We start from the raw sequence: 27,208 nt of genomic DNA, 5'->3' as shown, positions 1-27,208 counted from the left end.
GCCACACTTGGAGCCACTCACACTTCTTCCCAGCCTCACCCTGACCGATCACCCACAGCCAAACCTTTCAGAAATGTTGGTTCTGATGGAAGGCTCCACACTACTGACCAGTTTCAGATCTGATGATATGTCAAAGCTCCCCGGACCCGACCAATTTCCAGATGATGGTTTGACTGCCCAACCTTCTCTGTGTTGAGCAATGTTGTGAAGGGACTGGACATATTCCCATAGTTGTACAGTTGTTCCTTGGGTGATGGTCAGGATCTATCTGTGATGTCTATCCTCCATGTAATCTTTGGTTTAATACGGCACAATCCTTCTGGAAAATAGGAAAAGAAAACATGATTTCTTTCAACTCAGCCCTCTCCTTTGCGAAACAGCTGATTCTTCAGTTAGAGATTTCTAAGCTGTTCCCCTGCTTGACTGTTACACACGCTCAATGTCTAGATACTAGACAGAGACCAGGAGCAGACAATGTGACTCCTTTGTTTCCTCCACCAAGATCCCTATTTTCCTGGGCACAGTGAGGACAATGGAAAAGACAGTTGGGTGTAGTGTAAAATGGGCCATCAATTTTGAACCCGTATTATGCTAGTGAAGGAAAGTTTTACTGTGATAGTATGTGTTTAATATCAAAAACAGTCAACAGAATTACATTTTTACCTTTTTGGTAAATATTTGAGAAAAACACACTGGACAGGAATTCCTCCAAGGAAAATGTTACTTCAGTGTAGCTGAGTGAAGAATTCTGGCTTACCCTGGGAAATTAAACACATTGCACTCACTCAGCACATCCCACATTCAGATATCGGTCACATTACTTGGCAAATCCAAGCCCAGCCTTCAGGTAAGATCTTCAGAGAAGGCATTTAAAGACATTTTGATAAATGTGACTCCAGGTATGGCAGTTGAATTGCTTTGGAGCTGGACGAACAATCCAAAGACTGAGAATTCAAATGCAACCACAGCAAATTACAAACCTACAATACAGTGAGAAACTGGCCATTCAGCCTAGTTGGTCCATGCTGGTACTTATGCTTCACAGCAGCCTCCACTCACTCTCTTCACCACATTCAGCAAATCTTTCTGTTCCTTTCTCCCTCATGAACCTATCTCATTTCACCAGAATGATATCGCTGCTCTCCATTTCAACCACTCCATATTGTGGCAGTGAATTTAATTACTTCTGAAATTTGTAAAATAGATGGAAAAGATGAATGCAGACACAAAAATGTGCAGGTTCTTTCAATAACCCAAATATTGTCCTTCAGGGAAAATAACCTGCTGCAACTGTGTCGTCTGGCCAACATGTGACTCCAGTCCCACACAACACAGTTGACTCTGAACGGCCCTCTGAAGTGACCAAGTAAACAATAATTAACAATCACTATGAAGTCCAATGATAAAAGGAAAATCAGAGTGATCTGGACAATTCTCAAATTGTGTCAGAATAAGAGATATTGCTCCTGGAGGGTTAGCTGTGTGCATATCCTAGAATGAAACCAAGACTTTTTTTCCCTCTTTATTCAGTCACTGGATGAGGCAGTATTTATTGACTGTTCCTAATTGCCCAAAGGGCAGTCGAGAGTCAACCACATTGCTGAGGGTCTGGAGTCACATCTAAGCCAGACCAGGTAAAGATGGCAGACCTCTTTCCCTAAAGGACATTAATAAACCAGATGGGTTTTTCTGACAATTGGCAATAGATTTATAGTAGTCATTACATTCCTAATTCCGTGTACTTATTGAATTCACATTCCACCAACTGCCATGGTGGGATTCAAACCCAGGTCCACAGAACGTTATCCGGGTCTCTGGATTAACAGTCCAGTGATAATACCACAAGGTCATCAACTCCCCTAACTGCAAGTGTTAAAATTATGAGGAGACATTAAAGAACCCAGACTTTAGAAAATAAACAATGGTTAGACCACCCTTTTATGAAATATTAAAGGACAGAGAAAGAATGAACAGAGAAACTACTTTCACTGTTTGGGGAGTCTAGGACCAGAGAGACTGTCGAAATGTTTAGGGGCAGACCTTGCTGGAGAAAACAGCTCAATACACAAAGTGCAGGAGAAGACTGGGATTCACTTGCACAAACGATATATGGTACTAAATCCATGATTGTTATTAGATGTGAGATTAATGGATTTTTGTTGACCATAGGGTTGAAGGAACTTTCGAAAGGACAGGAATGTAAAGTTCAATCACAGAAACACCTTGATCTCACTGAATAGTGGGACGTATTTGTGACACTAAATTACTGCCTTCTATTCATATGCACAGTCCCGAAAAGCCAACATACCCTCAGTAATACCTTTCAGACATGGCCACATTTCCTTAACGAAAGTGCATAAATTGCACTCTACAGGTTAATAACCAGGTCCCAACTCTCACAGAACTGAACAATAGGAAGGAAATCAATCAGGCTCTTCAGACTCTCTGCACTCCCAGATATTGACACCTCACCTTCTCCTATTCAGGAATGATCCATCAACAAAACTCAGCCTGGAAATCAGAGGGAAATGCTTCCAATAAACACACTCAATATCCAACACACAGCTCCAGTCACACAGTTCAGCACAAAGCACCGAGTAAACAGCTCTCTCAGCTGGATCTTCTCACACAGCATAAGGGACATTTCCACCCCTGACTGCCCACAGGATAGTCAGACTGCCTGAAGATTGGTGTGGATATTATGGGATACAATTTGTATAAAAGCTGCTCCTTCACTCACCATCTCCTCACTTGGTTTTCAGTCCCTATAGGAAGTGAACCAGCTCTGGAAGAGGAAGAGGAGACAATGGGCAGAGTGGGTGGGCTCTCTGATTGACGTCTCTCACAGCCAATCCAAATATTTCTGGAGCAACATGAGTTTCCTGAAATTTGGGAAACTGACCAATAAAATGGAGGTGACTTTGAGCAACAGATCAAGTGGGGATTTAAATTGTCAATGTCCCATCTGAATATAACCTCACTTATTACAGCTGCTGTCTCAGTTCCTCTGGTAAATGTTTGACAGAGATTTCGAGTGTGGGAATAGCATTCTTCATCCTGACAAGATTAATGTGGGATGAGTATTCTTACGTGTTTGACAGCAGATCAGAAGAGGAACACCCAAACAGCAATGACATGCAGTAGTGGGGTGTGGAAACTGGATGTCAACAGTTTAGTGAGAATTGGGTTGAGGAAATAGGAGATGCGTCTCATGAACAAGATGAGTTCAGAGAGGACATAAGTGGAGTTAAACGAGAGAAAGATGTGAGTTTAGGGCAAGGGTCAAAGTACATTAATAGAGGTTTGGCCAGGCTGAGTGGTGGAAAATTAGAACCTAAGAAATCGGAGCGGGAGTAGGCCATTCAGTCTCTGAAGCCACTATATAAGATCATGGATGATCTGCCCCACGTATCAACTCCTCTTTGATGCCAGCTCCTTATGGCCATCGATTTCTTCATATTTCAAACATCTACCCCTTTTTAAAAATATCTTCAGTGATCTAACCTCCACAAGTCTCTGGGGTTGGAACAGGTGGTGGGGTACGGCAGGATGCTACAGGTACAATCTCACCAACACTCTGTACAGTTGGAACAAGAGGTTCCTATTTTTAAACATCACTGCTCTTCAAAGTTTGGGAGAAGATTTGTAGCTCGGGTGCTTATTGTTGTGGTTCTATTCGCCGAGCTGGGAATTTGTGTTGCAGACGTTTCATCCCCTGTCTAGGTGACATCCTCAGTGCTTGGGAGCCTCCTGTGAAGCGCTTCTGTGATCTTACCTCCAGCATTTATAGTGGTTTGTCTCTGCCGCTTCCGGTTGTCAGTTCCAGCTGTCCGCTGCAGTGACCAGTATATTGGGTTCAGGCCGATGTGTTAATAGCATTATAGGACAAGCCAGGGAATTCCTAGAGGTATGGCACTCATCCACAGATTCTATCAACAAACTCATTGACCTGGACCCAATATACCGACCACTGCAGCGGACAGCTGGAACTGACAACTGGAAGCGGCAGAGACAAACCACTATAAATGCTGGAGGAAACATCACAGAAGCGCTTCACAGGACGCTTCCAGGCACTGAGGATGTCACCTAGACAGGGGACGAAACGTCTGCAACACAAATTCCCAGCTCGGCGAAAAGAACCACAACATCAATGCCCTTGCAATAAAGACTGGAACTCAAATTGCCTTCTTGATTACTTGCTATGCCGATATGCTAACATTTTGTGTTCTATGCACAGGGACACCCAGATTGCTCTGCATTGTACTTTTTGAATACTTTTCCATTTAAATAATCATCTGACTTTTGGTTCTTTCTATTAAAGTCTACAATCTCACATTTTCCTACATTGTTACATCTGCTAAGATTTGCCCACTCACTCTCAACTAATCTCTACCTCTCTGCTGATTCCTTATGTGTACATCACAACATGCTGTCCCTTCTATTTTTGTATCATCAGCAAATGTGAATATATTGCACTCTGCCCTTTCCTCCAAGTCATTAATATAGATGGTAAGTAATTGAGACCTGAGGTGTGGCACTCCATCAGCTAAGTCTTTCCTGAAAAAGACTCATTAATCCCGGCTCTGGCTTGTGTGTGTTAATTCGTCCTCGATCTGAGCTATTATCATCATCTCCTAACTTCTGCAATCAACTTTCATATGTCATTTTACTGAATGCCTTCTGGAAATCCAAATACACTAGATCTTCCAGTTTCCCTTTATCAACTCTGCTTGTTATATCCTCAAAAAACTCTAGCAAATTTGTGAAACATGTTTTCCCATTCAGGATCAGGAATAGTAAGGGGAAGAAGTCACTGGTGGGAGTAGTTTGTAGGCCATCCAATAATTATGTTACAGTGGCACAGGCAATCAATCAAGAAATATCTGATGCATGTAAGAATGGATCGGAGGTAGTCATGGGGGTCTTTAACATTGATTGGATGAATCAAGTCGGTAGAGGCAGTCTTGAAGAGGAGTTCATAGAACTCAACCGTGATAACTTTCTTGGACAGCATATTGCCAAACCCACAAGGAAGCGTGCAATCTTAGATCTGGTCGTGTGGAATGAGACAGGTAAAATTAATGATCTCACAGTTAAGGATCCTCTGGGAAAGAGTAATCATAGTATGATTGAACTTCAGATACAAATGGAGAGTGAAATTGTATCATCTAAAACCAGAGTGATATTCTTAAACAAGGGAGACTATAATGGGATGAGGAAGGAGTTGGCTAAATTAGACTGGGAACACAAGTTATATGGTGGAACAGTTGAGGAACCGTGTAGGACTTTCAAAGAGATTTTTCACTGTGCTCAAGGGAAGTATATTCTGGTCAAAAACAAGAATAGCAAGGGTAGGAAGAGCCAGTCTTGGATAACCAAGGAAATAAAGAAAGGCACCCTCACGCTTACAAAGTAGCCAAGAATAGTGGGAAACAGGAAGATTGGGAAAACTTTAAAAAGCAACAAAGAACCACGAAGCGTGCAATAAAGAAAGATAGATTATGAATGCAAACAGCAAAGAATATAAAAACAAGTAGCAAATATTTTTATAAATATATGAAACGGAAAAGGGTGGCTAAAGTGGACATAGGTCCCTTGCAGGAGGAGAAAGGGGAATTAATATTGGGTAATGTTGAAACAGCCAAGGCCTTGAATAACTATTTTGTGTCAGCCTTCACAATAGATGATGTGTCTAACATGCTAAAGAATGATGTTAAGGATACGATGAGAGGTGAGGACCTCAGTTCAGTTGTTATCACTGAAGGGATAGTGTTAAGCAAACTTGAGGGTCTATAGGTAGATAAATCCCCTGGTCTTCGTGGAATGCATCCCAGGGTGCTGAAAGAAATGGCAGAAGTTATAGTAGATGCATAGATGAAACTATGAAAAGCATGTTATCTGTTTGATTTACCAAAATTCACTGGACTCTGGGCAGGTCCCAGCAGACTGGAAGACAGTGAATGCCACGTCACTGTTTACAAAAAAGGATGTAGGTAAAAGGCAAGTCAGTTAGCTTAACATCTGTAGTCAGGAAAATGCTGGAGGCTATCATTAAAAATGAAATGGTGAAACACGTGGATGGAAAGGGTTCCATCAGGCAGATGCAACATGGATTCAGGAAGGGAAGGTTGTGTTTGACAAACTTACTGGAGTTCTTTGAGGATGTAACAAGTGCAGTGGATGGAGGGGAACAGGTGGATGTTGTATACTTGGATTTCTAGAAAGTGTTTGATACAGTGCCACATAAAAGACTCATCCATAAGGTAAGGATGCATGAAGTTGCGGTGAATGTACTAGCATAGATAGAGGACTGGCTAACCAATAGAAAGCAGAGAGTTGGAATAAATGAGTGTTTCTCTGGTTGGAGATCAGTGGTGAGTAGGGTGCTGCTGGGGTCAGTGTTGGGCCCACAACTGTTCATGAGTACAATATTGATAAATGTGAGGTAATCCACTTTGGAAGTAAAAATAGTAGGTCAGAATATTATTTAAATGGTGAAAGATTGCAGCATGCTGTAGTGCAGAGGGACTTAGGAGTGCTCGGACATGAATCACTACAAGCTGATTTGCAGGTGCAACAGCTAATCAGGAAGGCAAACAGAATATTAACTTTCATTGTTAGAGGGATTGAATTTAAGAGCGGAGAGGTTCTGCTGCAATTGTACAAGGTGTTGGTGAGGCTACTCCTGCAGTACTGTGCGCAGTTCTGGTTTCCTGACTTGAGGAAGGATGTACTGGCTTTGGAAGCAATGCAAAGCAGGTTCACCAGGTTAATTCCAGAGATGAGGAGGTTACCCTTTGAGGAGATATTGAGCTGCTTGGACTGTACTCACTAGAATTTATAAGAATGAGAGGGAATCATATAGAAACATATAAAAATATGAAAGGAATAGATAAGATAGGGAAAGGCAAATTGTTTCCGATGGTGGGTGAGATTAAGACTAGGGGACATGGCCTCAAGATTAGGAGGAACAGCTTTTCCCAGGGAGTAGTGAATCTATGGAATTCCCTGCCGAAGGAAGCTGTAGAGACAGTTTCATTAAATATATTCAAGACACAGTTGGATGGGTTTTTGCATGGTAGGGCAATTAAGGGCTATGGGGTTAATACAGGTAGGAGGAGCTGAGACGATGGATAGATCAGCCATGACCTTAATGAATGGCGGAGCAGGTTCAATGGTCCAATGGCCTATTCCTGCTTCTATTACTCTGAAACTATGAAAAGCATGTTATCTGTTTGATTGCATAAAGCTTTCCGAATGTCCTATTTCTTCCTTAATAATGGATTCTAGTATTTTCCTAAGGGCGGAGGTTATCCAATGGCGCTACCGCTTTCTGCATCTGTCTCTGTCCCTTCTCGAACAGAAGCATCACACTGACAGATTTCCAACGTGATGGAAACTTCCCAGAGTCCAGTGAATTCCAAAACATTTTGACTAATGTCTTTACTTTCTCTGCAGCCACTTCTTTTAAAACCTTCACATGTAGGTCCTCAGCTCCTGGCAAATTGTCTGCCTTCAGAAACAAAAACAGAAATTGCTAGAAAAACTCAGCATGTCTAGCAGCATCTGTGGAGGGAAGCAGAGTTAATGTTTTGGGTCCAGTGGTTCTTCTTCAGAACACAACTGGCCGAGACTGTTATCAGACTTTTCCTCCAATTATCACCCGCTTATCCAATATCTTTGGGATGATTACAGGATCTTCCAGTGTGAAGATCATTGCAAAATATTGGTTTAAATTATTGACATTTTACAGCTTCCTATTATCAATTCCCCAGTCACATCCTCCACAAACTCCATACTCATTCCAACTATTCTATTTAGTTTTACATACCTGTAGATGCTGTTGCTGCTAGATTTTATATGTCTTTCCAATTTACTTTCATAAACAACTTTCTCCTGTTTTATTAACTGTTTAGCCATCTGCTACTTGCTCCTGAAAAAAGAATTCCCAATCCTCTGGCCTGCAACTAATTTATGCTACTTTGTATGCCTTAAGCTTTGATTGGAAACTCTCCTTTTACCACCTTTGCTAACTGTGGGACGTTCATCCTTGTCTCAATTCCTTTACTTGACCTGAATAAATTTTGCTGAGTGTTATATGTTTTTTTATTATTTCTTAAAGAGCAGAGTTCTTCACTCCACACTGGTCCAGCTCCCTCAGAGCCAGCTCTCAGAGTGAACAGCACCTCTGACACTCCTGTTTTTTTTGTGTGTGGTGTGTGTGCAGGTGTGAGACACAGTGGAAGACACAAGGTGTACAAATCTTTATTCAGTTTCCACCACTAGGAAGGAAACACCCAAGTGGCCAGTGCCAAGCAGTGTCCTTCTTAGAGGGCAATGCTGCGTGATCAAGCTGTGTGTATAATTTGTGTTTAAATGTCTGTCACTTCTCATTGACAGACTTTACTCTTAATCTATTTCTCCCACCCACTTTGGATAACTCTTTCTTCACAGGTAACTGTCCTTATTTGAGGACACTGATTTGAGACCAAAGTTGCACTCCCTCAAAACAAACTTGAACTTTTTCTACACTTTGACAACTTTTCCCTCAAAGATCCTTTATCCTACCTCATTATTCATTCCTAGATCTAAAATAGCCCCTTTCCAGGTATGTTCTGCAACATAAGGAACAATCTCTGATCCACTGCAGAAATTCAGTTTCCATCGTCAGGTGGGGAGGTGGGACCCAGGGAGAGAGTGAGGAAAGAGATCAATCTGAGATGGGTACAGCCTAGAACAGAAGTGAGTCAAATAGTCAGGGCAGGCAGGGACAGGGTAGGACTAATAAATTAAACTGCATTTATTTCAATGCAAGGAGCCTAACAGGGAACACAGATGAACTCACGGCATGGTTAGGAACATGGGACTGGGATATCATAGCAATTACATAAACATGGCTCAGGGATGGGCAGGACTGGCAGCTTAATGTTCCAGGATACAAATGCTACAGGAAGGATAGAAAGGGAGGGAAGAGAGGAGGGGGAGTGGCATTTTTGATAAGGGATAGCATTACAGCTGTGCTGAGGGAGGATATTTCCGGAACTACATCCAGGGAAGTTATTTGGGTGGAACTGAGAAATAAGAAAGGGATGATCACCTTATTGGGATTGTATTATAGACCCCCCCAATAATCAGAGGGAAATTGAGAAACAAACTTGTAAGGAGATCTCAGCTATCTGTAAGAATAATAGGGTAGTTATGAAAGGGGATTTTAACTTTCCAAACATCGACTGGGACTGCCATAGTGTTAAAGGTTAAGATGGAGAGGAATTTCTTAAGTGTGTACAAGACAATTTTTGATTCAGTATGTGGATGTACCATCTAGAGAATGTGCAAAACTTGACCTACTCTTGGGAAATAAGGCAGGGCAGGTGACTGAGGTGTCAGTGGAGGAGCACTTTGGGGCCAGCGACCATAATTCTATGTGTTTTAAACTAGTGATGGAAAAGGATAGACCAGATCTAAAAGTGGAAGTTCTAAATTGGAGAAAGGCCAATTTTGACGGTATTAGGCAAGAATTTTCGAAAGCTGATTGGAGGCAGATGTTCGCAGGTAAAGAGACGGCTGGAAAATGGGAAGCCTTCAGAAAAGAGATAACAAGAATCCAGAGAAAGTATATTCCTGTCAGGGTGAAAGAGAAGGCTGGTAGGTATAGGGAATGCTGGATGACTAAAGAAATTGAGGGTTTGGTTAAGAAAAAGAAGGAAGCATATGTCAGGTATAGACAGGATAGATCGAATGAATCCTTAGAAGAGTATAAAGAAAGTAGGAGTATACTTAAGAGGGAAATCAGGAGGGCAAAAAGGGGACATGAGATAGCTTGGCAAATACAATTAAGGAGCATCCAAGGGTTTTTACAAATATGTTAAGGACAAAAGGGTAACTAGGGAGAGAATAGGGTCCCTCAAAGATCAGCAAGGCAGCCTTTGTGTGGAGCCACAGAAAATGAGGGAGGTACTCAATGAATATTTTGCATCAGTATTTACTGTGGAAAAGGATATGGAAGATATAGACTGTAGGGAAACAGATGGTGACATCTTGCAAAATGTCCAGATTATAGAGGAGGAAGTGCTGGATATCTTGAAACGGTTAAAAGTGGATAAATCCCCAGGACCTGATCAGGTGTACCCGAGAACTCTATGGCAAGCGAGAGAAGTGATTGCTGGGCCTCTCGCTGAGATATTTGTATCATCGATAGTCACAGGTGAGGTGCCGGAAGACTGGAGGTTGGCAAACGTGGTGCCACTGTTTAAAAAGGGTGGTAAAGACAAGCCAAGGAACTATAGACCGATGAGCCTGACCTCGGTGGTGGGCAAGTTGTTGGAGGGAATCCTGAGGGACAGGATCAACATGTATTTGGAAAGGCAAGGACTGATTCGGGATAGTCAACATGGCTTTGTGCGTGGGAAATCATGTCTCACAAACTTGATTGAGTTTTTTGAAGAAGTAACAAAGAAGATTGATGTGGGCAGAGCAGTAGATGTGATCTATATGGACTTCAGTAAGGCGTTCAACAAGGTTCCCCATGGGAGACTGATTAGCAAGGTTAGATCTCATGGAATACAGGGAGAACTAGCCATTTGGATACAGAACTGGCTCAAAGGTAGAAGACAGAGGGTGGTGGTGGAGGACTGTTTTTCAGACTGGAGGCCTGTGACCAGTGGAGTGCCGCAAGGATCGGTGCTAGGCCCTCTACTTTTTGTCATTGACATAAATGATTTGGATGCGAGCATAAGAAGTACAGTTAGTAACTTTGCAGATGACACCAAAATTGGAGGTGTAGTGGACACCGAAGAGGGTTACCTCAGATTACAACAGGATCTTGATCAGATGGGCCAATGGGCTGAGAAGTGGCAGATGGAGTTTAATTCATATAAATGCGAGGTGCTGCATTTTGGGAAAGCAAATCTTAGCAGGACTTATATACTTATTGGTAAAGTCCTAGCGAGTGTTGCTGAACAAAGAGACCTTGGAGTGCAGGTTCATAGCTTCTTGAAAGTGGAGTCGCAGGTAGATAGGATAGTGAAGAATGTGTTTGGTGTGCTTTCCTTTATTGGTCAGAGTATTGAGTACAGGAGTTGGGAGGTCATGTTGCAGCTGTACAGGAAATTGGTTAGGCCACTGTTGGAATATTGCGTGCAATTCTGGTGTCCTTCCTATCAGAAAGATGTTGTGAAACTTGAAAGGGTTCAGAAAAGATTTACAAGGATGTTGCCAGGGTTGCAGGATCTGAGCTACAGGGAGAAGCTGAACAGGCTGGGGCTGTTTTCTCTGGAGCATCGGAGGCTGAGGGGTGACCTTATAGAGGTTTACAAAATTATGAGGGGCATGGATAGGGTAAATGGATAAAGTCTTTTTCCTTGGGTCGGGGAGCCCAGAACTAGAGGGCATAGGTTTAGGGTGAGAGGGGAAAGATATAAAAGAGACCTAAGGGGCAACGTTTTCACGCAGAGGGTGGTACGTGTATGGAATGAGCTGCCAGAGGATGTGGTGGAGGCTGGTACAATTGCAACATTTAAGAGGCATTTGGATGGGTATATGAATAGGAAGGGTTTGGAGGGATATGGGCCAGGTGCTGGCAGGTGGGACTAGATTGGGCTGGGATATCTGGTCGGCATGGACGGATTGGACCGAAGGGTCTGTTTCCATGCTGTACATCTCTATGTTGCTGTTGCACTTCCCTGATTTGTCCAGTCAGTATGCAGATTAAAATTACACATACCAGCTGTAGAGCCAACACATGACTGCAATCCGTGACAACCTTTTCTTGGTATTCCTTAGTACCACCCAATCTGATTTCCCATCATCATCTCGTGAACCCATTTCACTAACCACCCCCACAGGTACATACCCCTTTTTGAAAAAGTTACTCATTTTCCTTTTTGCCTTTTTTCCAGAACGGCAAACATCCTTTAACATTGAGTTTCCAGCCCTGGTCACCCTGCAATCATGTCTCCATAACTGCTAACAAGTCATATTAATTTATTTCTATTTGTTCTGTCAACTAATCTATCTTGTTACAAATACCATGTTCATTCAGATAAATAGATTTTCTAAGCTTTGACTTTTTGCAATCATTACTTAATCTGATTCTAATTTCTGCTGTATTCTTCTGCTTATATTTTCTTGCCTTCCTGTCATACTTTGATTATTATTGTCTATTCATCACCCTGCACATCTGCGATATCCTTACTTTTAAACTTCCCTTACCCTCACTTATTACTTTAAAGTCCTACCTATAACCCTAGTTGTACGATCTGCCAGATCTAGAACACCATGAAGTCTCATGTTACCAGGTCAAACATGGGCAGCTCACCTCCTGCTGATTACTCTGCCCTCAGCTGATAGCCACTTGGAGGAAGCACTGAGGGTGGCAAGGTGACAGGATGTATCCTGGGTGTGGAGTTTCAATGTCCACCGTGAAGAGTGGTTTGGTAGCAGTACAACTGATTGAGTTGATCATGCTGAAAAAAAAGCTCCTCAGTTGGCTCTGCAGCAGGCGTTGAAGGAATGAACCAGAGGGAAAAATCTACTTGGCTTTATATTCGTCAATCATGAGATGAAGTCCTGCCTTCACGTTGAGAATATCTTCCATCATGTTGTTGTGTTGCACCATCACTGTGCTAAATGGGATGGCCTTTGAAGACATCTAACAGCTCAAGACTGGACATCCCTAAGGTGCTGTGGTCATCAGTAACAGCACAATCATACGCTAATACAATCTGCAGCCATGTGATTCAACATATATCCTGCTCCACCACTACCGTCACTGAGATCCACTCTGGTTCAATGAAGGGTGCAGGAGGGCATGCCAGAAGCAGCACCATACATTCCTAAAACTGAGGTGTCAACTGTCAACAGTTCCAAAACAGGACTATTTGCATGCCAAACAGCAAAAGTAATAGACAAAGTGATTCCATAATCAATGGATCGAAGCTCTGCAGTCCAGCCACATGCAGATCTAAATGGTGGTGGACAATTCAACAGTTCACCAGCAGGGGAGGCTCCACATATATCCCTATCCTATATGATGGGGGAGACCGGCAGGTGAGTGAAATAAAATGCATGGATGATCCAGTGGATGATCCAACTTGACCTCCTCCAGAGATTGCCAGCCTTACAGATGCTCATCTTCAGCTAATTCAAATCACTCCACGTAATATCAAGAAATGGTTAGAGACACTGGATATTGCAATGGCTCTGGACCCACAACATACCAGCAAAGGAAGAGAAGACTTGTGCACCAGAACCTGCTGCACCCCAAGCCAAGCCGCTGCAAGACTGGTATCTATCTGACAATGTTGAAAGTTGCCCAGGTATGCCCTGTATGCATAGAGCAGGACAACTCCAACCCTGCCCATAAATGCCCCATCAGTCTACTCTCAATCATCAGTAAAATGATGGAAGGTGTAATCAACAATACTACCAAGCAACATCAACTCAGCAACAACCTGCTCAGTGATGCCCAGATGGGCTCTGCCAGGGCCACTCAGCTCCTGACCTCGTTACAGCCTTGGTTCAAACGTGGAGCAAAAAGCTGAATTCCAGAGGTGAATGATCGCTCTTGATATCAGGACCACATTTGACTGAATGTGGCATTTGACCAAGGAGCTCTGTTGTTTAAAAGGCATTTGGATAAGTACATGAATGGGAAAGGTTTGATGGGATATGGGTCAGGAGCAGGCAGGTGGGACTACTTTAGTTTGGGATTAGGTTCTGCATGGACTGGTTGGACCAAACGGTCTGTTTCCATGCTATATGACTCTAATAACTGAAATCAATGGTCATCAGGTGAAATCTCTTCGTTGGTTGGAATTTTACTTGGCATGTAGAAGATGGTTGTAATTGTTGCAGGAGTTCCTCAGTGTCATCGGCCAAATATTCTTCAAGCTGATCATCAAAGATCCCCCCTCCCTCAGAATGTCAGAAATGGCGATGTTTGCCAATGATTGCACAACATTCAGCTCCATTCATGACTCCTCGGACACTGAAGCAGTTTGTGTCAATCTGCAGCAGCAAACTGCAGCTAAAACAACATCCAGGCTTGGGCTAACAAGTGGCAACAATTTTCATACCACAGCCAGGCATTGACCATCTTCAACAAGAGCCCATTCCCATTCAGTGCTGTTACCATTACACAATGTCTCACTATGAATACCCTAGAGGGAACAATTGAAGGGAAACAGAACAAGAAACAGAACACAATACTGCATTCCTGCACTCCCCCTTTCCTCTTCCAGTGTGAGCGATTTGCCATAATCCTCACTTTGCTCTCCTCCAGTCTCCATTTTCAAGATTATTTATCACTACCTCAAAACACATTTTCTCTTCCCCTCCCCATTCAGTATTCCAAAGGATTGTACTCTCTTTGAGAGACTGGCCTGTTCCTCTATCACCCACCAACTCAACCACCTCCCAAAAAAAAAGCGTTTTGTGATTTACACATGAAAGAAGTGAAACTATCACTGTATTCTAACAGATGAAAGGCTTAACAGACAATCAATTCTTCAGGGTATAATTTCAGTTACATCACACTGCAAATTTTTGCTATAAATTCTGTGTTACGATCGAGCCCTCCACAACCACCTGATGAAAGAGCGTCGCTCCGAAAGCTAGTGCTTCCAATTAAACCTGTTGGACTATAACCTGGTGTTGGGTGATCTTTAATTTTGTACCTCCCTGAGCACATTCTTGCACCTCAACATTCCATCCTGCTGCTTCGCCCCTATTCCCCCAGTCTCAGACTCCACTCCCTGTGGACGGGCTCTGTCTTAATCTTGGTCTCCTGTGTCCCAAGGCTCATACCTAGCCAAGACCTCCATTTTCTGAGACTGGAACTCAATCAGCTGCAGGAAGAACCCAAACCCCAGCTCAGCCCCTCTATAACCTGTCAATGGACACTCACGTCCACCTTCTCTTTTCAATTGGGAGTAGTCAAGTTGGGAGTAAGGGTTTCAATCTATCATGGCAGCTGCTGTCCAATCCTTCATCTCCTGTTACCCCATCAATGCCAGGTTTCCCATGTGAAAGATGAGAACTGCAAACACTTTAAGAATCTCCCAGTCTGATCTGGACAGGGAGCACTGGAATCCGCCCATCTGAACTGGACATGGAGCACAGGAATAACCCAGTCTGAACTGGACAGGGAGCACAGGAATATCCCGGTCTGAACTGGACAGGGAGCACAGGAATATCCCGGTCTGAACTGGACACGGAGCACAGGAACATCCCGGTCTGAACTGGACGCGGAGCACAGAACTATCCTGGTCTGAACTGGACAGGGAGCACAGGAATCTCCCAATCTGAACTGGATATGGGGCACAGGAATCTCCCGGTCTGAACTGGATATGGGGCACAAGAATCTCCCGGTCTGAACTGGGTATGGGGCACAGGAATCTCCCGGTCTGAACTGGACAGGGACCACAGGAATATCCCGATCTGAACTGGATATGGAGCACAGGAACATTCCGGTCTGAACTGGACAGGGAGCACAGAAATCTCCCGGTCTGAACTGGATATGGAGCACAGGAATAACCCAGTCTGAACTGGACAGGGAGCACAGGAATATCCCGGTCTGAACTGGACAGGGAGCACAGGAATATCCCGGTCTGAACTGGACGCGGAGCACAGAACTATCCTGGTCTGAACTGGACAGGGAGCACAGGAATCTCCCGATCTGAACTGGGTATGGGGCACAGGAATCTCCCGGTCTGAACTGGACAGGGAGCACAGGAATCTCCCGATCTGAACTGGATATGGAGCACAGGAATCTCATGATCGGAACTGGACGTGGAGCACGGGAATCCTCTGATCTAAACACCAGCCTGCAGAGCAACAGCTCCAAGCTCTCAAGGAAGTCAGGTTTCTCAGAGGCTCTGCTGTGCTGTATTCGTTGAATGTATTGCTGCTGACCCAAGGTTGGGACATTCCACTGTTAGTAATTCCAATCCTCCTGAGATGGAGCTATCACTGAGCTCCAGCTTCAAACGTTTATGGAGGTGTGCGAGTTTGGCCAGAGACTTGAGTCCCACATTGATCATACTGAGATAAATCCTTCATCAAAGCCATCAATCTCCCCTTCATTGCTGCGACAGTTGTCGATTACTACCCCTGCAACCTCGCCTGGGCTCCTGTTCCTCAGCTCCAGTTTGATCCTTTTCTTCATCTCTATTTTTCCAGCTACACTAACATGAGGAGCAAGAGGATGGCCAGATTGAGGGCAGAGCCAATCACGGATAGTACAGGGAACTTGTGCCTGGAGTCACAGAAGAGTGGGGAGATCCTTAATGAATAATTTGCTTCAGTATTCACGAGTGAGAGGGACTTAGCCGTTTCTGAGGACTACGTGAAAGAGGCTGACATGCTCGGACAGGTTGCTGTTAAGGAGAATGTGCTGAAAATTTTGAAAAACATAAGGATACATAAGTCTACTGGGCCAGACGGGATATAGCCAAGCAAAGGAAGAGATTGTTGTACCTTTGGCGATGATCTTTGCATCCTCACTGTCCACTGCTGCCAGGTGATTGGAGGGTGGCAAATGTTATTCTCCTGTTCATGAAAGGGAATAGGGATAATCCTGGGAATTACAGACCAGTCAGCCTTATGTCACTGGTGGACAAATTATTGGAGAGGATTCTGAAAAACAGGATTTATGATTACTTGGAAAACCATAGCTTGATTAGAGATAGTCAGCATGGCTTTTTGAGGGGCAGGTCATGCCTGACAAGCCTTACTGAATTCTTTGAGGATGTGACAAAACTCAGTGATGAAGGTAGAGCAGTGGATGTATGGATTTTAGCAAGGGGTCTGATAAGGTTCCCCATGGTAGACTCATTCAGAAAATAAGGAGGCATGGGATACAGGGAAAGTTGGCTGTCTGGATACAGAACTAGCTGGGTCATGAGGGTGGTGGTAGATGGACAGTATTCAGCCTGGAGTTCAGTGACCAGTGGTGTTCTGCAGGAATCTGTTTGGGGACCTCTGTTCTTTGTGATTTTTTTAAATGGCTTGGATGAGGAAGTGGAAGGGTGGGTTAGTAAATTTGCTGATGATACAAAGGTTGGTGGAGTGGTGATTAGTATGGAGGGCTGTTGTAGGTTGCAATGTGACATTGACAGGATACAGAACTGGGCTGATAAGTGGCAGATGGAGTACAACGTGGAAAAGTATGAAGTGATTCACTTTGAAAGGTCGAATTTGAATCAGAATACAGGGTTACAGGCAGGATTCTTGGCAGTGTGAAGGAACAGCAGGATCTTGGGGTCCATGTCCATAGATCCATCAAAGTTGCTACTCAAGTTGATAGGTTTGTTAAGAAGGTGTACGATGTGTTGGCTTTCATTAGCAGGGGGATTGAGTTTAAGGGCCATGAGGTCAGACTGCAGCTCTCTACAGCCCTGGTCAGACCACAGTTTGAATATTATGTTAGTTCTGGTCACGTCATTATAGGAAGGATGTGGAAGCTTTAGAGAGGGTGCAGTGTAGATTTACCAGGATGCTGCCTGGACTGGAGGGCATGTCTTATGAAGAAAAGTTGAGGGAGCTAAGGCTTTTCTCATTGGAGTGAAGAGGGGTGAGAGGTGACTTGATAGAGGCGTACAAGATGGTAACAGGCATAGATAGAGTGATTAGTCAGAGACTTTCCCCCAGGGCAGAAATGGCTATCACAAGGGGGCATAATTTTAAGGTGACTGGAGGAAGGTTTTGGGGAGATGTCAGAGGTAGGTTCTTTACACAGAGAGTGGTGGGTGCGTGGAAAGCACGGTCAGTGGTGGTAGTAGGCTCAGGTACATTAGGGACATTTAATCGACTCTTGGAAATGCGCACGGATGATAGTAAATTGAAGGGCATGCAGATTAGTTTGATCTTAGAGTAGGATAAAAGATCGGCCCAACATCAAGGGCCGAAGAGCAGGCACTGTGCTGTGCTATTCTATGTTCTATGAACTAGACAGGGAGCACAGGACTCACTCGATTTGAACTGGAAACAGAGCACAGGAGTCTCCCGGTCTGAACTGGACATGGAGCACAGGGGTCTCCCGGTCTGAACTGGACATGGAGCACAGGAGTCTCCCGGTCTGAACTGGACATGGAGCACAGGGGTCTCCCGGTCTGAACTGGATATGGAGCACAGGAGTCTCCCAGTCTGAACTGGACATGGAGCACAGGAGTCTCCCGGTCTGAACTGGACATGGAGCACAGGGGTCTCCCGGTCTGAACTGACACGGAGCACAGGAATCCCCCAGTCTGAACTGGACATGGAGCACAGGGGTCTCCCGGTCTGAACTGGACATGGAGCACAGGAGTCTCCCGGTCTGAACTGACACGGAGCACAGGGGTCTCCCGGTCTGAACTGGACATGGAGCACAGACTATCCCCCGGTCTGAACTGGACATGGAGCACAGGGGTCTCCCACTCTGAACTGGACATGGAGCACAGGAGTCTCCCGGTCTGAACTGGACATGGAGCACAGGAGTCTCCCAGTCTGAACTGAACATGGAGCACAGGAGTCTCCCAGTCTGAACTGGACAGGGAGCACAGGAGTCCCCCAGTCTGAACTGGACATGGAGCACAGGGGTCTCCCGGTCTGAACTGGACACGGAGCACAGGAGTCTCCCGGTCTGAACTGGACATGGAGCACAGGAGTCCCCCAGTCTGAACTGGACATGGAGCACAGGGGTCTCCCGGTCTGAACTGGACATGGAGCACAGGAGTCTCCCGGTCTGAACTGACACGGAGCACAGGGGTCTCCCGGTCTGAACTGGACATGGAGCACAGACTATCCCCCGGTCTGAACTGGACATGGAGCACAGGGGTCTCCCGGTCTGAACTGGACATGGAGCACAGGGGTCTCCCGGTCTGAACTGGACATGGAGCACAGGGGTCTCCCGGTCTGAACTGGACATGGAGCACAGGGGTCTCCCGGTCTGAACTGGACATGGAGCACAGGGGTCTCCCGGTCTGAACTGGACATGGAGCACAGGGGTCTCCCACTCTGAACTGGACATGGAGCACAGGAGTCTCCCGGTCTGAACTGGACATGGAGCACAGGAGTCTCCCAGTCTGAACTGAACATGGAGCACAGGAGTCTCCCAGTCTGAACTGAACATGGAGCACAGGAGTCTCCCAGTCTGAACTGGACAGGGAGCACAGGAGTCTCCCGGTCTGAACTGGACATGGAGCACAGGGGTCTCCCGGTCTGAACTGGACACGGAGCACAGGAGTCTCCCGGTCTGAACTGGACATGGAGCACAGGAGTCTCCCGGTCTGAACTGGACATGGAGCACAGGAGTCCCCCAGTCTGAACTGGACATGGAGCACAGGGGTCTCCCGGTCTGAACTGGACATGGAGCACAGGGGTCTCCCGGTCTGAACTGGACATGGAGCACAGGGGTCTCCCGGTCTGAACTGGACATGGAGCACAGGGGTCTCCCGGTCTGAACTGGACATGGAGCACAGGGGTCTTCCGGTCTGAACTGGACATGGAGCACAGGGGTCTCCCGGTCTGAACTGGACATGGAGCACAGGGGTCTCCCGGTCTGAACTGGACATGGAGCACAGGGGTCTCCCGGTCTGAACTGGACATGGAGCACAGGGGTCTCCCAGTCTGAACTGGACATGGAGCACAGGAGTCTCCCGGTCTGAACTGGACATGGAGCACAGGGGTCTCCCAGTCTGAACTGAACATGGAGCACAGGGGTCTCCCGGTCTGAACTGGACATGGAGCACAGGGGTCTCCCGGTCTGAACTGACACGGAGCACAGGAGTCTCCCAGTCTGAACTGGACATGGAGCACAGGAGTCTCCCAGTCTGAACTGAACATGGAGCACAGGGGTCTCCCGGTCTGAACTGGACATGGAGCACAGGAGTCTCCCAGTCTGAACTGGACATGGAGCACAGGAGTCTCCCGGTCTGAACTGACACGGAGCACAGGAGTCTCCCGGTCTGAACTGACACGGAGCACAGGGGTCTCCCAGTCTGAACTGGACACAGCATCCAGTGCACAGGAAACAGGACCAGAAGCAGCCTCTTGGAAAAGGAGTCTGCTTCATAAAATATGTAAAAAAGGCGACTGTCCAAACTAATTTTGATACTTAAATGAGATTAAATGACATGAGGTCAGAGAATATGGGAAGTGACAGTGCACAGAGGTATTTATCAGAATAACTTGTTTTGTGTAGGAAACAAATTACATGCACTATCATTTTCAATTTATATTTTACAAAGAAAATGATCTTACATGGAGAAAAATCTGTTGGTTCTTTCTATGCTGTTCCAATTTCATCTGTCTCCAGTATTACCCATATAACTTTAAAGCATTCAATTTCTGTAATGTTATGCCTACAAGTTGTCAGTGAGCTAGACATTTCATGTCATCTAGTTACTGAGGTGACTTTGCTTCTTGGGGCAATATGGTTGTTGTGGCAAGTATTGATGGTGTGTTGGTTTATGCAGCTGAGCTGGTGCTTTCATTCAGGAATGAGTGAGATTCAGGACTGTTCAGTTGCTTTCTCAATATTTGAAATCAGATCTACCTTTTCAGACTCTATCTGCTGTGAAGGAACAGCTTCTTTAGTTGCAGGTAAATGCTTGCAGTTCCGATGATAGATCTGATCAGTCATTTTTAGAGTGCAGTTGAAGTGACAACTTCTGTACATAGGTCCCAGGTGACCTCGGGAGCTGAGTTTTGTTGAATGCATTGAATGCTTATACACTGAATGGCACTCCAACTCTCTGCTCCTGCCACAATTTTTGGCAGTGTTATTAAATTTCTGTCAACTTTCTTCCATCTTCTCACCTACTGTTGTCATTAATTCTGGACTCAGTAGCTTTTTATCAACTGGAAGAGCGGCCTGGATGTGCTCTGCTATCAGTCACTGAAAACCTTAGCAGCTTTTAGGAACTGTAAAACTGTGCTTTTTGTTGTGTTGTACACATCTGTGCCTGATGTACTTGAGTTTTTGACGGTTCCTTTGGCAATTTCCCCATTGCCCCAGCTTTTCCAATTGATTGGCAGATGGTATGTGGTGCTGAATTTCAAAATCATTGCTGAGATGTCTGAATTCTTCACTCGTGAATTGGGGTCACTGTCACTGATCACAGTGTCAGGAATCTCATGATGACTGAAGTGTGTTTTCAGACAATCTGACTGGGAGTTGGTGATGTCAGCTGGACTAACTCCCCGCCATCTGAATAATATTCCACTGTGACAAGCCGATCAGTTCCAGTGAGAATGAAGAGCTCGACACCAAGTTTCATCTCTGGGCTGTCTGAGATGTAACGATTCAAGAGCAACTCTTTATCATGTTTAGTTTGATGTTCGTTACAAGCTCTGCACTGGCTTATTCTCGTGTTTGGCCAGTACAGCACTTCTCTTACCTTCCTCAGACTAGACCCAATTCCTTGATGGCTTGTGTAGAATGCCTTTCAACATATCCTGAGGGATATTGACTCTGCTCCTTTTGTACAAGATTCCATCTTGGACAATCACCTCATCTGTTTGCCCAATACGCTTATCTAGTAAAAAGCATATCCTTAATGGCCATCACAACCTTCTGCAACATTTGAAGAGTTGCATTTCGTTGTGTTGTTCATTTTATCTGGAAAAGACACTGTTCTGACATAGTCAATGTCTTTGCCGGGTGGATGACTCCTGGCATGTCGTGCTGTTGCTGGTTAAGTTTGGAAGGCGCCACATTCTGTGCCAGTATTACCTTCCTTCAGAGAGAGTGCAGCTGTGAATAGGATATTAGTGACGTAGCTCTGCTTCCCTTGCTTAACTTCTTGTGTGAAGGCGTTGATGTTTATGGAGGTTTGATGACTCTGAAAATGATTTATCACATACATCACACGTGAATGGCTTCTCCCCAGTGTGAATACGTTGGTGTGCACGTAGGTTCGATGACTTTGAGAATGATTTATCACACACCGCGCATATGAATGGTTTCTCTCCCGTGTGAATCCTCTGATGGAGCAGGAGTCTTGATGAGTCAGGGAATGATTTATCACACTCCAAACATTTGTACAGTTTCTCCCCTGTGTGAGTGCGTTGGTGTGTGCGGAGGTTCCCTGACTGTGTGAATGATTTATCACACACATTGCAGAAGAAAGGTTTTTCTCCGGTGTGAGTGCGTTGGTGTGCGCGAAGGGTTGATGACTGTGAAAATGATTTGTCACAAATCTTGCACACAAACGGTTTTTCGCCTGAGTGAATGCGTTGGTGTCGGTGGAGAGTTGAAGATAGTGAGAATGATTTATCACAAACCTTGCACCTGAACGGTTTCTCCCCAGTATGACCACGTTGATGTGCACGGAGACATGATGATTGCAAGAAGGATTTGTGACAAACCTTGCATGTGAATGGCTTTTCTCCTGTGTGAAACTTCTGGTGTGTCAGGAGATTGGAAGATTGGGTGAAAGCTGCCTGACATACCTGACACCTGAATGGTTTCTCCCCTGTGTGAATTCTCTGGTGTATCAGGAGGTGGGTAGATTTCACAAAGGCTTTGTCACAAACCTCACATTTGAAACGTTTTTGTTCCATAACGCTGACCTTGTATTCACAGGCACACACCAAATACACCTTTTGTTAGACAACTGTCATACTGCTTTGAGCTGTTCTCACACACCTCACACCTGTAGGAATGGGTCAGTGGTTCGTGAGGCTCGATGAATGATTGAAGCCCTCACCCCACACTTGGAGCCACTCACACTTCTTCCCAGCCTCACCCTGACCGATCACCCACAGCCGAACCTTCAGAAAGGCTGGTTCTGATGGCAGGCTCCACACCACTGACCAGTTTCAGATCTGATATGTCAAAGCTCCCCTGACCTGACCAATTTCCAGATGATGGTTTCACTGTCCAACTTTCTCGGTGTTGAGCAATGCTGTGAAAGGACTGGGTGTCTTCCCATGGTTGTGCAGTTCTTCGAACTGCATCATTTATCCTCTCTGTATTCTCTGGCGTAGTACACTGTGAATCTTCTGTAAAACACGAAAAGGAAATATGACTTTTTCTCTAACTCTTTCTGTTCCTTTGCTGAACTCAATTAAGAGACTGTTCCACAGTGAGTGCCAACTGCTATTCCCCTGTATGGGGGGAATCACATGCACGTCCTTCCTATTTCCTCCCTTGACTGTTACACACCCTCTGTTTCCTTCAGGGACACTGGATAGACACCAGGAGCAGACAATGTGGCTATTTTCTTTCCTCTGTGCAGACCTCCATCTTCCCAGGCAACATGAGGGCTGTAGAAAAGAGAGTCGGGTGGAGTGCAAAATGGGCCAACAATTCGCTTTGAACCTGTGTTGTGCTGGTGAAGCCAAGTTTTAGTGTGCACGTATGTGTTTAACATCAAGAATGTTCATCAGAATTACATTTTTTCTCTTTTTTAATAATTGAGGAAAACACACTGGCAGGAATTTCTTGAAGAAATATATTGCTCCAGTGTAGCTGAGGGTTCTGATTTATCCTGGGAAATTAAACACTCTGCACTCAGTCATTCTGCATATTCCAAATTTGGATCTCAGCCTTCGCACGGCACAAAACTATCAAATCCAAGCCCATGCTTTTGGGAAATGCCAGGGTCTTCAGGCAAAAAGTTTTAAAAAGGCATTAAAAGACATTTCAATAAATGAAATGCAGCTATAGCAGCTGCACTAACGATCCAAAGATTGAGAATTCAAATCCGACCAAGAATGGCCGTTCAGTCCAATTGGTCCGTGATTCACCAGCCTCCTCTCACCCCTCTTCACCTCATCCGATCAGTAAATCTTTCTGTTTCTTTCTCCCTCGTGGACATATCTCGTTTCCCCTTAGAGGTATCCCTGCTCTTCACTTCAACCACCCCACGTTGCGGCAGTGAATTTAATCAATTCTGAAATTTGTAAAATAGATGGAAAAGACGAACTAAGATATGAAATTGTTTGAAAAACCCTTACATTGTCCTTCAGAGAAGAAAACCTGCCAAAACTGCCTGGTTTGGCCTCCATGTGATGCCAGTCCCACACAACATGGTTAACCCTGAACTGCTCTCTGAAGCACCTGAGCAAACAATGATAAACAATCACAACAAAGTCTGTTGATAACAGGAAAGTCAGAGAGAACTGGACAATTCTGAAATTGTGTCTGAGTAAGATATATTGCTCCTGGAGGGTGAGCTGTGTGTATTTACTGCAATAAAGCCACCACTGCAAGGGTTAAATTAAGAGAAGACCTTAAAGAACCTGGGTATAACTCCAGAAGGGGGATCAAAAATTACATAAGATTTTGTTGTACGCGGACGACGTCCTCATTTTCTTGTCAAATCCAGCAGTTTCGGTGCCTCGCCTGATACATCAGTGCGTTTGGCACCTTCTCAGGGTACAAGATTAATCTTGCAAATTCAGAGGCTATGCCTATGGGTGGTCTTACGAAGGTGTTAGGTCTTGAGGGTGAATCTCGATTCCTATTTAAGTGGTCACGGGGGGTTTTGTGTATTTGGGCATAATCTTTACTCCGGTTCTGGATCGGTTGTTCAAAACCAATTTTGTTCAATTATTGACAAAATCAAACAAGACCTTCAAAGATGGGAGATGCTTCCGGTCTCGTGGTTGAGTCAGATAGCGCTTATTAAGATGAATATTCTCCCCCGTTTGTTATACCCTGTATGGATGCTCCCCCTGATTTTCAATCAGCAAATACTCAGGAGACTGAACGGCTGGTTCAACTCTTTTATTTGGCATTGTGAGCGACCCCTTATTAAATCAGCTAAACTGCAACTGCCTCACTGATTGAGGGGATGTGGATCTCCCAATCATTAAAAGCTACCAAGTAAGTTCGCTTTTATTTTGATTGAGTGATTGGGCTTGTTTCAATATCGTTTTCAATGTGATTTTCAATATGGTTAGATATCAAAACCTCTCAGGCAGGGTGCCCCCTTACTAGCTTGCTGTCTTTGGACAAAATGAGGACAGTTAAGGAATATTGCCATAACCCAATAATTATCAATACCGTTAAGTAATGGAGGGCAATTCAATAGAGGGAAGGCAATATTGGCACAACATCTTCTCTTACACCTATAGTGGGTATGCCGGGTTTTCAACCAGGGATGATGGAGTCAGGATTCAAACATTGGGCAGCTAGGGGTGTGTCTTGCCTGGGTGATTTATTTGAGGGAGACACAATGATGTCTTTTGATCAGTTAGCACAGAAATATGAGCTATCAAACAGGGACCTCTTTCATTTTTTTCAAGTTAGGGGTTTTATTCTAAATAAGACTACACTTTTGACTGATCCCTACAAATCTGACAAAGAGAGGAGGGTGCTCAGTGCTAAGGGTACACTTTCTGTCAGCACTTTATATCATCAACTGGGGTGTGCCCCCTCAGATGCATTGGATCGACTCTGCAGGGTGTGGGAGAGAGAGCTAGGCATTGTGGTCACCGCAGAGGCAATGGGAAGATATTTGGGAAAATGCAGGAAAGAAATCAATGTGCAATAGGACCCATGCTTTACAGTTGAAGATTCTCCACAGGTCCACTTGGCTGTGGATCGTTTGTCAAAATTTAAACCATGGGTATCTTCAACATGTCCCAAGTGCAAGGTTGGAACAGGCACTCTTACCCATTGTCTCTGGTCCTGTGGTAGACTTCAAACATACTGGAGTGCGGTGGCGGGTAATATGGAGAGGATTTTGGGTGTAAGGGTGGAGAAGGACCCGATCTCTCTTTTTCTTGGCTTGCCAAGTGTGTTCCCTGTAGATGCGCATAAGAAAACAAACTTTTCAACATCCTCACTTGCTGCGCAAGAAAGAATATCTTGTTAGGTTAGGTATCTGAAAACCCCGCAGGCCTGTCGGGTTAGTGGAAGATTGTTATGGAGCATACCCCCTTGGACTTTCTCACAAGTATGGTACACCACAAGACTGAGAATTTCTATAAGACATGGCAGCCCTTTTTGGAATACCTGGACACAGATTTACCTGCCACACCAATAAGGGCTTTTATGTAATCGTAACAATTATGTTTTATGAGTCCAATATCCAGGGAGGAGGAACTGCGAACATATGAGTGTCTTGTTTGGTTGAGTTGAGTTATTATTATGTATTAGTTTATTGTTGGTTATTATTTATTTAGTTAAATAGTTAGATGGGGTTTTATTTCAGTATATATTTTTCTATATATATTTATACATCTGTACATGAGGGCAGGTTGTGGGGTTTTTAAAACTTTTTTGTGTTCTTTCTTTGTATTGTTTTGAATTATATTGTTTTGTATTTGTTGTAATATTAAAAAAGCAGGGCCTCACAGCACCAGGGACCTGGGTTTGATTCCAGTCTTGGGCGACTGTCTGTGTGGAGTTTGCACATGCTCCCAGTGTCTGCATGGGTTTTCTCCGGGTGCTCCGGTTTCCTCCCACAATCCAAAGATGTGCAGGCCTGGTAAAATGGTCATGCTCAATTGCACATCGTGTTATGTGCATTAGTCAGAAGTAAATATAGGATAGGGGAATGGGTCTGGGTGGGTTGCTCTTCAGAGAGGGTTGGTGTGGACTTGTTGGGCCAAAGGGCCTGTTTCCATACCGCAGGAAATCTAATCTAAAAATAATCTATTTTTTCAATAAAAATATATTTTAAAAAAAAGAACCTGGGTATATTCCCAGACCTTAGAAGATAAAAGGGTGGGAGAACGTGAGGACTGCAGAAGAGAAAAGGGTGGCCTGATCAGTGTTTATAAGATATTAAAGGACAGAGGAAGGATGTACTGAAAGAAACTATTTTCACTGGTTGGGGAGTCTAGAACCAGACAGAGTCTAAAAGGTTAGAGGCAGACATTTCTGGAGAAAACAGTTTGACACACAAAGGGTCGGAGAATATTGGAATTCATTTCCACAAATCGCATATGGTACTAAATCCATGCTTGATATTAAATGTGAGATCGATAGATTTTACTTCACCAAAGGGTTAAAGAGACCTGGGGGAACGGCAGGAATTTGTAGTTCATAGATCTCACTGAATGGTGGGACACAATGGAGACACTGACTCATATTCCTATGTGAGTCTCCAGAGGGCCAATACACCCACAAAACTACCCTTTAGACAGTCACATTCTCTCAGAGGAAGTGCATAAAAATGCAGACGACAGGATAATAGCCAGCACCCATCACAGAAATACCTCAAAAAAAAGGAAATCAGTAAGAATCCTCACTCTGCACCTCCCAGATAATGAC

At 44.6% G+C, this 27,208-nt stretch overlaps 1 protein-coding gene across 2 annotated transcripts; it reads right to left on the bottom strand.

Annotated features, from left to right (window-relative positions):
• Positions 1-182: 182 nt before the first annotated feature.
• On the bottom strand, positions 183-22,837 carry LOC122541650 (uncharacterized). Of its 2 annotated transcripts, XR_015752924.1 has the most exons (3): positions 20,239-22,837; positions 16,477-16,635; positions 183-319 (listed from the first exon to the last, which is right to left on the bottom strand). XR_015752924.1 is itself a non-coding variant. In XM_043678580.2 (1 exon), the coding sequence occupies exon 1, from the start codon at positions 22,540-22,542 to the stop codon at positions 21,775-21,777; it is 768 nt and encodes a 255-aa protein (XP_043534515.2). In that variant the 5' UTR covers positions 22,543-22,837; the 3' UTR covers positions 20,101-21,774. The 2 variants fall into 2 exon arrangements, 1 of the variants encoding a protein (XP_043534515.2); XM_043678580.2 differs by lacking the exons at positions 183-319; positions 16,477-16,635 and having other exon boundaries at positions 20,101-22,837.
• Positions 22,838-27,208: the final 4,371 nt, after the last annotated feature.

Source organism: Chiloscyllium plagiosum, unplaced genomic scaffold, assembly GCF_037043375.1.
Source record: "Chiloscyllium plagiosum isolate Xiang-an unplaced genomic scaffold, Cpla_swu_hap1 HiC_scaffold_35, whole genome shotgun sequence".
Lineage (NCBI taxonomy): Eukaryota > Metazoa > Chordata > Chondrichthyes > Orectolobiformes > Hemiscylliidae > Chiloscyllium > Chiloscyllium plagiosum.
The sequence above is the reverse complement of the archived record's forward strand: the minus strand, read 5'-3'. Positions and strand labels throughout refer to the sequence as shown.